The sequence below is a fragment of the Acartia tonsa genome, chromosome 12 (genome assembly GCF_053477335.1).
Source record: "Acartia tonsa isolate MP-2025a chromosome 12, ASM5347733v1, whole genome shotgun sequence".
In the NCBI taxonomy this organism is placed as follows: Eukaryota; Metazoa; Arthropoda; class Copepoda; order Calanoida; family Acartiidae; genus Acartia; species Acartia tonsa.
Window position 1 is genome coordinate 41,276,700 of NC_137271.1, and position 12,629 is coordinate 41,289,328.

At 32.6% G+C, this 12,629-nt stretch overlaps 2 protein-coding genes across 2 annotated transcripts in view; one reads left to right on the plus strand and one right to left on the minus strand.

Moving 5' to 3' along the window:
• Nucleotides 1-12,629, minus strand: part of LOC145334524 (alcohol dehydrogenase [acceptor]-like) — a 105,156-nt gene that overhangs the window by 48,928 nt on the left and 43,599 nt on the right. The gene's annotated exons all lie outside the window — the stretch shown is intronic.
• Oscillin (glucosamine-6-phosphate isomerase Oscillin) overlaps nt 1-12,629 on the plus strand; it is a 39,790-nt gene that overhangs the window by 20,991 nt on the left and 6,170 nt on the right. Inside the window, exons 8-9 of the mRNA XM_080180295.1 lie at nt 3,121-3,157; nt 8,952-8,987. Of these exons, the coding sequence (XP_080036421.1) occupies nt 3,121-3,157; nt 8,952-8,987 (73 nt within the window). The remainder of the gene's footprint in view (nt 1-3,120; nt 3,158-8,951; nt 8,988-12,629) is intronic.

The following is a 12,629-nucleotide window of genomic DNA, read 5'->3' on the forward strand; positions in this document are numbered from 1 at the left end:
AGCCAGATCGGGGTGAGCCAACTTTCAACCAATGAGAGCACAGCATTTTATGAAATGCCGCGCTGTGATTGGCTGAAATTCGGCTCACCCCGATCTGGCTCACCACTAAAATGATTTAAAGATCCAGCTCAGGGATCTTAAGGGATATGACGAAATAGAGTAAATTGATTTAAACCCACAATTATCATACACAAAGTTGCCCCTTCTTTAGATTATTTTTTTTTATAAAAACTTACGGATTCTGATTGAAAAATTAATGTCAACAAAAACTTAAAGTTAACAAATAAAGACTTCTTTTTAAAACTTTGGGTATCAGCATAATTTAGCAGGGAGTAAGGGAGGGGACAATGGATCGAATATTCAATTTTTATGAGTCTCAGACTTTGGGGACTGGCTTAAAGGGAATGTGCAAGAATTTAGCAGTTTCTGACTGAGTTTGGGGACTTGCGCATAGAATGCCGCTACTCGTTATGTATGTTTTGAATATTGCAGACGGGGAGAAGGGATAAGGGAAGTTGGGGGAAGGGAAATAAACACTCGTTGTGTTAGTTTGGAATGTAGCAGACGGGGAGAAGGGAGGGGGGGCAAGGGGCAAGGGAAATAAACAGAATAAAAATAAAATCACACCAAAAAACCTCAATATATTTCATCAAAAACAAGTTGTGATTTCACTTTACATGACGCTATGGAAATCTATTATTCAATTAATAATCCCTTTATAATTTCCTACAAATTTATTGGATTAAACTGGATTTCATGCCCTTTCTTTGATAACTCTTATATTGAATTAATTGCCCATTGTCCCCTCCCTTACTCCCTGATAATTTAGATTGCAATGTAATCTACCTAGCTGTAATCTATAATATAAAGTAGAACGATGTCTGTCTATCCGTCTGTCTGTACGTCTGAAGCTTAACATCTCAGTAACTTCTGAACCGATTGAGCTCTACTCTTCAGGAAATATACCTACTGGTCCTGTGATGGTTTTAAGCTATTTTCTTGAGGGCTAGAAAACTGAAAAAAAAATGAAAAATTTCCCCCCTCCCCAAAAAAATTTAGATTTTACTTTTTCTCTTAAAATGTAAATTACGAAAAATCAGGTTAATCAAACTTTTGGGGCATAGCCACTAGTGGCTAGGGGCGAAGCTGCTAGTATCTATAATACAAAGTAGCTTGATGTCTGTCTGTCTGTCTGTCCGTCCGTCCGTCCGTCTGAAGCTTAAGATCTCGGTAACCACTGAACCGATCGGATTCTACTCTTCAGAGAATATACCTAATGGTCCTCTGGTGGTTTTAGGCTATTTTCTTGGGGGGTGGGACACCCCCAACCCCCCAAAAAACAAAAATTCCCCCCCCCACATTTTTTTTGCAGAACATTTCCCTGGTCCTTTTGCGAATTTCGCCTTAATTTTTTTTATCACCTCTTTGGGCAAAGCCCCTAGAAGCTAGGGGCGAAGCTGCTAGTATTTAAAAAAAGTACTTATTCATCAGCTATTGTATAATATTGAGTTGTTGAGATAGAATTAATCAATTACATTCAATGTTCAATTAGTTATTAAGTGATAATTTTATAAATATTTAATTGGCAACAGCAAATATTCCATATTAGTAATGAATGTATGGAAATATATAAGAAGACGGTCAGGGCAGCCGCCGCAGAAGAAAAGTAATAAAAACGGCTTTGCAGCTACTGCGTTTAGATGGTATTTGTTAACTACAGTTTAGAGTTTTTCTTTTTTGGCAGTTTTGGCGTACTATGGAAAAATTTAGGCTGTCTACAGTTTTTTTTAACGGCGGCTGCATGTTTATAATTTAAGTGTCCAAACGTTGCAACCAATGATCTTGTGTATAATCAAAAGGAATGCACAAAAATTTATCAGCCAATGTCTTATCCCTTTAGATCCCTGATAATAACTAGAACAATTAAGTCAACAAGCAGCGCAATAATATTGAAATAACAAAATTTAAATAATTAAAGATTTAGGGAGGGAGGGGACATCGGGCTGTATATTATACTAGTCCCCATAGCTTTGTTACAAAATTTTCTTATTCATTGGCCCAAAAACTTTAGGGACTTTTATTTAATTTTGATTTGTTGGTTCAATAAGTTGATAATCCACACGTTTAAAACACAAATTTTATTCTACAGAAGGGGTAAGTTTATCGTTCATCAGTGGGGATGTACATCCTTTTGTAGGTCATTGTCTTATCCCTTTAGATCCCTGATTAAAGTATATAAGTTTGGATAACAGTAAATAAATGCAGGTGCATACAAAAACAAATATTTCTAGAGCTGCTGCAAATACGTTCGGAGGGATGAACTTTGTAAACTAAAGCTATATATATATAAAATTATTTTACGTAACTCGCATTCAAAAAAGATCTGACATACTCTATCCATAAAGTGTCAACTTTACCATAAGTAAGAAAGGAAGGGGACATTTGGCTGTAAGTAAATGATACTGGTACCCAAAGTTTTGTAAAAACACGGTTTCATTAGAGAAAACTTTGAATTCCTGCTATTAGATTTTACAGAGATGGGTTTTTAATAAATGCCGCGTTTTTCGACAATTTTTTAGACATTGATTGATTGAACGAAGACAATGGGAGAGTATACAACATAAGAATTCAAAATTTTAAAATTATTATTTTAGCCATTTGTAAAATGTCTAATACAACTTAAATCCATTTTCGCTGCATATTTATTAATGCATCTTTTTAGAGCTGTATTAGATATTATACAAATGGCTAAAATGATAACTTTAAAATTTTGATTTCTTAATTTGTATACTCTGTTAAAATAGTACGGGGCATTGATCTTCAAGATGAAATAAGGTTTAAAACAGAGTATACAACTTAAGGATTCAAAATTTTAAAATTATTATTTTGGCCATTTGTATAATGTCTAATACAGATCTAAAAAGATGCATTAATAAATATGCAGCGAAAATGGATTTAAGTTGTATTAGACATTATACAAATGGCTAAAATAATAATTTTAAAATTTTGAACCACGGGGCTAAAAAAACTAGTTTTAATCTTATAATTGTACATTCTATATCCGCGGAAAGCCGTTTATAATACGATACGAGAAATAACTATAACCGTATTTCCATTTAGGTTCTTTGATGGAAACGTCGATGCTGTACCGAAGCAGGTAACTAGTTTTTTATTTTCATTTTCATGGAGGGAGGGGACATTGGACTGGAAATAAAACTGTTACTCAAATTTTTTAAACCATATTTTCTATTTCTGAATAAAAAAAACTTTTGGTTACTTTTATAGAATTCATTTGCTTGGTTCTAAACTAGTAGTGTCAAAACTATTTATATAATTAATAATTTTAAGCTATAGAATTAATTTTGTTTCTCATCATTGGGGATGTGCAATCTACATCAAGATCCCTGAAATAAAATAAACTTATTTCATTGGTTTTCTTTCTTGCGAATCAAATCATTTATTTTACATCTTTGCTATAAAAGTGTAAATTTAAAATTTAAACTTTCATTTCTAACTCCATAACCTTCGAAACCGATTAACATCCGGCGGAAAATAACCGGTTTTCAGCCTTAGAAATCATATATAGCATAATATTACAGACAATTTTATCTTGGGTCTAACAAAACTGGTTTCAGTCTTATAATGTTTCATTTTAATTTCCGTGGCATGCTGTCTATAATACAATGCGATAAGTAACCATTAAATATGATAATTTAAAACAAAGTTAAAAAAGAATATTTAAACATTTATTTATTATTTAAAATGTAATTAAAAATGTACACTACTGTATTGCAGGGATTTAAGGGGTTAAGGCAATTGCCAATTTTTTTCTAAATCCCCAATGATGATACACAAAGTTACTTTTTTCTGTACTACAATTAGTAATTGCGACGTTTCAAGATTCAACTTAATGATCCACCAACCAATCAAAATTCAGGAAAAGTCCCCAAAGTTGTTCGTCCAACCAATGAGAAAACGTTACTATAAAACTTTGGGGACTAATTCAATAAACAACCCAATTTTCCCTACCACTCTGACTGTATTGTACTGTATTTAAATTTAATTAATTATACATGATAGCCATAAGGAAAATGTAAATTTTATTATTGTATTATTTTTTTTACTTTTCTTTTTAAATCTAATGAAGAATTGTTATTTCTCGCGTCGTATTATAAACGGCTTTCCGCGGATATAAAATGTACAATTATGAGATTAAAACTGGTTTTAATCATATGATTGTACATTTTTATATTCGTAGAAAGCGGTTTATAATACAATGCTAGGCATAGTTTTTTCGCATTGATGAGAACCGGTTCCTGTCCACCGGATTCGAATGAATACGAGAAATTGGGTTATCCAATTCAATTCCCCCCTCCTCAAGTGCCCCTAGAGGCCGCTAGTGGTGTAGCCGCTAGTGTTGAATAAAACAAAGAGGAAATTATTACATAAATAACCCGTTTTACAACAAATATATATATATAAATTACATACTTATAATTATTCTTTTCATGTTATTTAATGACCTCATCAACAAACATTTAGATTCATTAATTTACTTAACTTGTAATTCTGAATGACATACCCAGCAAAATTAATTAATTTTCATTAATTGCAACCCTTTCCTCCCCCCTTCTTTCCTTTTAAAGGATATTCCTTTTTTTCCGCCGCATAGCAACTACATAATTTTGGTCAATCTGTCAGACTGTCAAAAAATACTTTTTTGAATGATCAAAAATTGACTAATTATAGTTTGAAAAATACATTTACTGAATATATTTTAAGGTTTCTTATGATATCTATTCATTTTTTCAAATATATTAGCTAAGGAATATTGGAAAATTTTAACTTTAGAAGAAAAAAATTGGACCATGGAACGAAAACGAAGTAGCGGGTTTCGCGTATTTACACAGTAGCCTTTCTCCTTTTTCTAGAACCCCTGCGGGGCAATTATTAAAATTTACCCAACCTAACATAAAATAACCTATAAAAACTACTGTGAAAATGCGACGAAACAAGTGCTTCGTTTTTTCCATGATCCGAAAATTTTATTATTAAAAAATTAAAAATGCTTTCCTAGTGCACTAAAATGATTTTCCAAATATGTTTTAAAAAAGTACTTTCCCTTTAACATTACTCATTACTCCCTGGTATTCAAGTATCATGCAATGCTTTATGCCCCCATTAAACAAACTGGCTCTGCTGGTAACCTTGATTGACTTATTGCGATACAAATGAGTATTATTGCCTGTTTTATTACTCCTTTATGGCCACCGATGAAACCCCATTTAGTTGCAATGAATATTCTGGTAAGACTCGAAATTAGCGCTGGATTAATAGTACACCCTGAGAATCGAAATATAATTACTTGGATGTTGCACAAGATTTTTACACAACATCCACCCTCTTTTACCCTCTCCTCTTAGGCTCCTACGGAATTAATAAACTGACCAATAAATGAGGTCTATATTAGCAACCTAAATTGACGACCAATTTTCCCGAGTTAATATATCCACGTATTTTAGATATACTAGCAGCTTCGCCCCTAGCCTCTAGGGGCTTCGCCCTGTGAAGTAATGGGAAGTCAACCTTCCTAAATAGAAATATTCAGAAAGTTATTCTTTGTTTAATTACTATGTGGTAAAATTAAACCCAGGCTGTGCGCTGTATGCACAAAAATTACAATTCGTAAAAATTAAACCCAGGTTGTTTGCCGTATACACAAAAATTTCAAATCGTAAAAATTAAACCCAAGTTGTCCTCCACCCCAATTACTGGTTTTTGTTTATAAAAATAAAAAAATAAAAAATTTTGAAAGTTGGGATTTTATTATTTTTGAGGGGGTTATGGTGTCCAACCCCTCAAGAAAAAAGGTTAAAACCACCAGAGGACCAGTAGGTATATTCCCAAAAGGGTAGAGCCCAATTTGTTCAGCAGTTACAGAGATTTTACAAAAAATGTAAATAATTTTTTAAGGTTTTTTTTTTTTTAGTTTTTGGGAGGTTGGGGGTGTCCCACCCCGCAGAAAAATAGCTTAAAATCATCACAGGACCAGTAGGTATATTCCCTGAAGAGTAAAGCCCAATCGGTTCAGCGGTTACTGAGGTCTTAAGCTTCAGACGGACTGACGGACAGACAGACAGATGGACAAACAGACATCAAGCTTCTTAGTATTATAGACTACTTTGTATTATAGATTACCCTATGATTTGACGTTATACAAGTAAGTCTAGGCAAAATTGTACTTAAATTTGTTGCAAAATTGCATAAATACAGGATACAGTAAAAGGACACACTTTCATTTTTAGGATTTGATTGTAGAGATGCCTTGCTTATAATTGTTGTCCTCGTAATCATTATATATCTATAATACAAAGTAGAATGATGTCTGTCCGTCCGTCTGTCTGTCCATCCATTAAGATCTCGGTAACCACTGAACCGATCGGATTCTACTCTTCAGGGAATATACCTACTGGTCTCGTGGTGGTTTTAGGGTATTTTCTTGTGGGGTGGGACACCCCGAACCCCCCCCCCCAAAAAAAAATGGAACAAATCCCCCCCTCAATTTTTTTTTAATTATTTAAAATTAGTGGTGGAGTTGGGCTTTTCATCAGGTACCTAATTTTTTTTTTAAATTATTTAAAATTTGTGGAGGCATCTCCAGAGGTAATTATTTTTTTTCTTTAATTACCTCTTGGGGCTAGGAGGCTAGGGGCGAAGCCGCTAGTACATATATAAATTATATGTAAAATAATTGAGTTTAACCAATGAATAAAGAATAAAAGTAAGTATTGTTGTAGAATTGTGGTGTTAGTGTACATAATTATAGTATACATATTATTATGTATGTGTATTGTATAAGCATTAAATAGCTCACAGCTGCCTGTAGCAACAAGTAGGTAGTTTCACAGAATTAAAGAAATTGTTATTGAAAAAGAAATAAGATGTGTAGATGATCAATACATTAGTTATACCAATAGGAACAATCCCATCCCTAGGATTGAACATACTTATTTTATTTTTTTGTGTTGTAAAGTTTAGTCTAAAATATTCTCTTTCTTTTTTTCTGCTTTGCTACTATTGGAAGTGTTTATCCTAGTTAATTTACCTTATAGGAATTCCTAATTAAGTTGTACAGATTCTTATCTCATTGATCTTCTTGGGTAATAAATCTAATTTACTTGGGTTGGGCTGGATATCTGGTTATTTTCAATATCAGGCCGGATACCGGCAATCAAATCAATAATATTTTATTACAAAAATCCCTACTTTTTAAATTTTAAATACCAGTAATTTTCTTATTTTTGAAGCTAGAATAATTTTTTTTTAGATAATGTTTATTTATATGAAAATCTTATATTAGAAATCTCAAAACATTATCTTTGGTAGCTGCAGCTGTACTTGGGAGCTTCCAGCTGTCAGCCGGTGGTAAGCAGCAGCTGATTTTTATGATGGAAATTATTTTTTCTACTTTAATATCCAGTAATCCAGCCTGATATCCATTAATTTGCCAGATATCCGTATCTGGCTCAACCCTATAATTTACATTTTTTAAAGAAAAAGCAAATAAAAAAAAAATATAAAGCCACTTATGATAATTTGATAATCATTAATAACAAATGTTCAAAACAACTTATTTTAACCAGGGTTTTCTTTAAACATGTTATCCAATCTTTCATTGTTTGATTCTAAAAAAATCATCAGTTAATTCTAAAAATAAAGTTGCATTATTTAAATGAATACTTTTTGCATTTTACAAACTATAAAATCATACAGATACATTTTTACGTAGAAAGTAGTGTGGGGGTGAATTAAAAGGAGTAGTAAAGGTATTTCTCGTATTCATTCGAATCCGGTGGATAGGAACCGGTTCTCATCCATACGAAAAAACTATGTCTAGCATTGTATTATATCCAGCTTTCTACGAATATAAAGATGTACAAACATAAGATTAAAACCAGTTTTTTAGCTGGTGCCTTCAGCACCTCAGGGCTAAAAAAACTAGTTTTAATCTCATAATTGTACATTCTATATCTGCGGAAAGCGGTTTATAATACAATGCGAGAAATAACTATTAAATTTGGGTTTTTATCACATGACTAATTTCTTATATAATATATTTTTTTTTTATAACCTAAAATTGGCTCGAGGCACCTGTGAGTGGAAACAAAGCATTCTCATGCATTTGTATTCCTTTATTGTTGGATTTTCCTGTAGTTAGGCAAATATCAACTCTTATATTTGCATTCATATCCTTGGATTATCAGACTTGGAGATCTTATAATTTAAACAAATATTATAAATATAATAAGAATGAAAAATAAATTTGTGTACATTATGCTTTCTTTTTTAAACCTAATCAAAATTATACATAGATCAAAATAAAATATAATCCTTACATAAAAGCCAAAGTTATTTAGTTATGAAAAAGGGTTCTCCTTTACAATGAAGTTTCTTAACGGTCCAGAGGAGGTTTTAAAAAGATTTTGTAGAGGTGACTTTTCCCCCACCATTAACATCTAGAATGAATTTTTTATTTAGAAAAGTTTTAAACCATGTCTAAATTTGACATGAGTGGGTGGAAACCCCCACATTTTTAGGTTTGTGCAATGTCAAATATTTACCTGATTAGTAAAAAAGCAAGGGCTTTAAACTAGGGCGTGAAGCACCCAAATATCTTTTGAGGGATTGGAAATGTTTTACAGGTGCCAAGTGTTATTCCAACTTTGGGGTATAATTTAAAGAGAAAGGGTGGGGGTATATTTCAATTGATATACGTCGAGAAATGGACAAGGGAAAACTTGTCGTTAATTTATCTTGCTTGACCTCATTTATTGGTCAGTTCGTTTATCCACTAGAAGGGGAGTGGATGGGCTAAAGAAAATCTGGTGCAACATCCAAGTAATAATATATTCATTTATATTTCTAAAATTCACTGTTATATTTTGTTTCAGGCCTTGACTGTAGGAGTTGGAACTGTTATGGATGCCAGGAAAGATGCCTATTTTAATTCTTAACTAGTAGCGTGCACAGGGTTTTGCCAGGGGGGGAGAAGGGGTAAGAAAGTTTATATTGTAAGATTTGGTGGGAGGGGTAGAAACCTCTTGTAATGTAATGTATTTAACCCACTGCAAAACTGTGTGCCTCGTTTTTGTACTACAACTTGCAAGCCAACTTGACCATATGCACCAACATACAGTTATGGCCTTAGCATATTTTAATGTTAAACAAAGATGACAACATCCATAAAAGCAAAGCTTTGAAACGGTAGGACAAACGAAAAGTAACACTTATAGAGTGTCAGAACTAAATAAAAAGAATATATGTATAAGAGTCCAAGCAAAATTGTAAGTAAATTTGTTGAATAACTGCTTGATATAAGATAATGTTTATGGACATACTTACATTTTTAGGACTTGATTATAGAGTTGCTTCGCTTATAATATTGTACTTTGTTGTCCTAGAAATCAGTATAACAAATATCAGATCAATCGGATAATTAGTTCATATAAAAATTTGTTGTTTAAAAAGTGAAAAAATCATTAGGATCATGGAAAGAAAACAAAGTCATTCCTAATTAGGACAGAAGTCACTGGAAATTGATCTAAGGAAGGCTACTTATGTCCTTCATCTAACAAAATCTAACTTAAGGAAGGTGACTTATGTCCTGTGTCTGACAAATTCTTACATTAGGAAGGCTGCTTATGTCCTTCATCTTGCAAAACTTAGCTTTTCTGTCCTTCACATAGCAAAAACCTCACAAAACATAGCTTTTCTGTCCTTCACATAGCAAATTCTTGCAAAATATAGCAAATTCTTACAAAACATAGCAAATTCTTACAAAACATAGCAAATGCTTACAAAACATATCAAATTCTTGCAAAACATAGCAAATTCTTGCAAAGCATAGCAAATTCTTGGAAAACTTAGCTTTTCTGTCCTTCACATAGCAAATTCTTGCAAAACATAGCAAATTCTTGCAAAACATAGCAAATTCTTGCAAAACATAGCAAAATCTTGCAAAACATAGCAAATTCTTGCAAAACATAGCAAATTCTTGCAAAACATAGCAAATTCTTGGAAAACTTAGCTTTTCTGTCCTTCACATAGCTAATTCTTGCAAAACATAGCAAATTCTTACAAAACATAGCAAATTCTTGCAAAACATAGCAAATTCTTACAAAACATAGCAAATTCTTGCAAAACATAGCAAATTCTTGCAAAACATAGCAAATTCTTGCAAAACATAGCAAATTCTTGGAAAACTTAGCTTTTCTGTCCTTCACATAGCTAATTCTTGCAAAACATAGCAAATTCTTGAAAACATAGCAAATTCTTGCAAAACATAGCAAATTCTTGCAAAACATAGTAAATTCTTGCAAAACATAGCAAATTCTTGCAAAACATAGCAAATTCTTGCAAAACATTGCAAATTCTTACAAAACATAGCAAATTCTTGCAAAACATAGCAAATTCTTACAAAACATAGCAAATTCTTGCAAAACATAGCAAATTCTTACAAAACATAGCAAGTTCTTGGAAAACTTAGCAAATTCTTACAAAACATAGCAAATTCTTACAAAACATAGCAAATTCTTGCAAAACATAGCAAATTCTTGCAAAATATAGCAAATTCTTACAAAACATAGCAAATTCTTGGAAAACTTAGCTTTTCTGTCCTTCACATAGCTAATTCTTGCAAAACATAGCAAATTCTTGCAAAACATAGCAAGTTCTTACAAAACATAGCAAATTCTTGCAAAACATAGCAAATTCTTACAAAACATAGCAACAAATTCTTGCAAAACATAGCAAATTCTTGCAATAAGGGTCTGAAACTCAAAAACGAATTTTCAGCGTGATCCGACCACCAGTTCTTGAGATATGGTGACCTGGTGTCCTTGGTACCAACAGTAAAATTTGGGAAATGGTTTGAATCCTTAGTAAATTTGGCTAAGTCCAAAAATATTTTGACACTTAGTCAAATTTTTGAAGAAAAAATACCCAGGTGACACCAAGCGTACCTACTGAGAGGACACCAGGTCGAAAATTGTCAAAGAATTTTTGGACTTAGCCAAATTTACTAAGGATTCGAACCATTTCCCAAATCTTACCGCTGTACCAAGGACACCAGGTCACCGTATCTCAAGAACCGGTGGTCGGATCGCGCTGAAAATTCGTTTTTGAGTTTCGGACGCTTATTGCAAAAATTTGCTATGTTTTGCAAGAATTTGCTATGTTTTGTAAGAATTTGCTATGTTTTGCAAGAATTAGCTATGTGAAGGACAGAAAAGCTAAGTTTTCCAAGAATTTGCTATGTTTTGCAAGAATTTGCTATGTTTTGCAAGAATTTGCTATGTTTTGCAAGAATTTGCTATGTTTTGCAAGAATTTGCTATGTTTTGCAAGAATTTGCTATGTTTTGCAAGAATTTGCTATGTTTTGCAAGAATTTGCTATGTTTTGCAAGAATTTGCTATGTTTTGCAAGAATTTGCTATGTTTTGCAAGAATTTGCTATGTTTTGCAAGAATTAGCTATGTGAAGGACAAAAAAGCTAAGTTTTCCAAGAATTTGCTAAGTTTTGCAAGAATTTGCTATGTTTTGTAAGAATTTGCTATGTTTTGCAAGAATTAGCTATGTGAAGGACAGAAAAGCTAAGTTTTCCAAGAATTTGCTATGTTTTGCAAGAATTTGCTATGTTTTGCAAGAATTAGCTATGTGAAGGACAGAAAAGTTAAGTTTTCCAAGAATTTGCTATGTTTTGCAAGAGTTTGCTATGTTTTGCAAGAATTTGCTATGTTTTGTAAGAATTTGCTATGTTTTGTAAGAATTTGCTATGTTTTGCAAGAATTTGCTATGTTTTGTGAGAATTTGCTATGTTTTGCAAGAATTTGCTATGTTTTGCAAGAATTAGCTATGTGAAGGACAGAAAAGCTAAGTTTTCCAAGAATTTGCTATGTTTTGCAAGAATTTGCAATGTTTTGCAAGAATTTGCTCTGTTTTGCAAGAATTTGCTATGTTTTGCAAGAATTTGCTATGTTTTGCAAGAATTTGCTATGTTTTGTAAGAATTTGCTATGTTTTGTAAGAATTTGCTATGTTTTGCAAGAATTAGCTATGTGAAGGACAGAAAAGCTAAGTTTTCCAATATTTTGCTATGTGATGGACCAAAAACCAATTTCATGCAAGATTTTGCTATTTGAAGGATCAAAAAGCTAGGTTTTGTGAGATGAAGGGAGGCTACTTATGTCCTCAATCTTGCAAAATCTTTGTTAAGGGAGGCATGTTATGCCCTTCATCTAAGAAATTCTCACTTAAGGAAGGCTACTTATGTCCTTCCTAAGAAGGTGACTTCTGTCCTAATTTAGGAATGACTTTGTTTTCTTTCCATGATCCAATCATTATGTTTAAAATGGACATACGGACATTCTAAATCGTACTCACTAATGCAGGAATCATCATGCAAAGTTTGAAATCGATGAGACGATTCTAATTTGCCTAAATGAACGAAAAAAGCTCTCCGTTACGTACAGACGGACCGAACCTAATTAGAGAAAAGCTTCGCTTTTAACAATAATATACATTAATTTTATTTTCGGCTTTCAAACAATTTGACATATCTGAGAGTTTCCT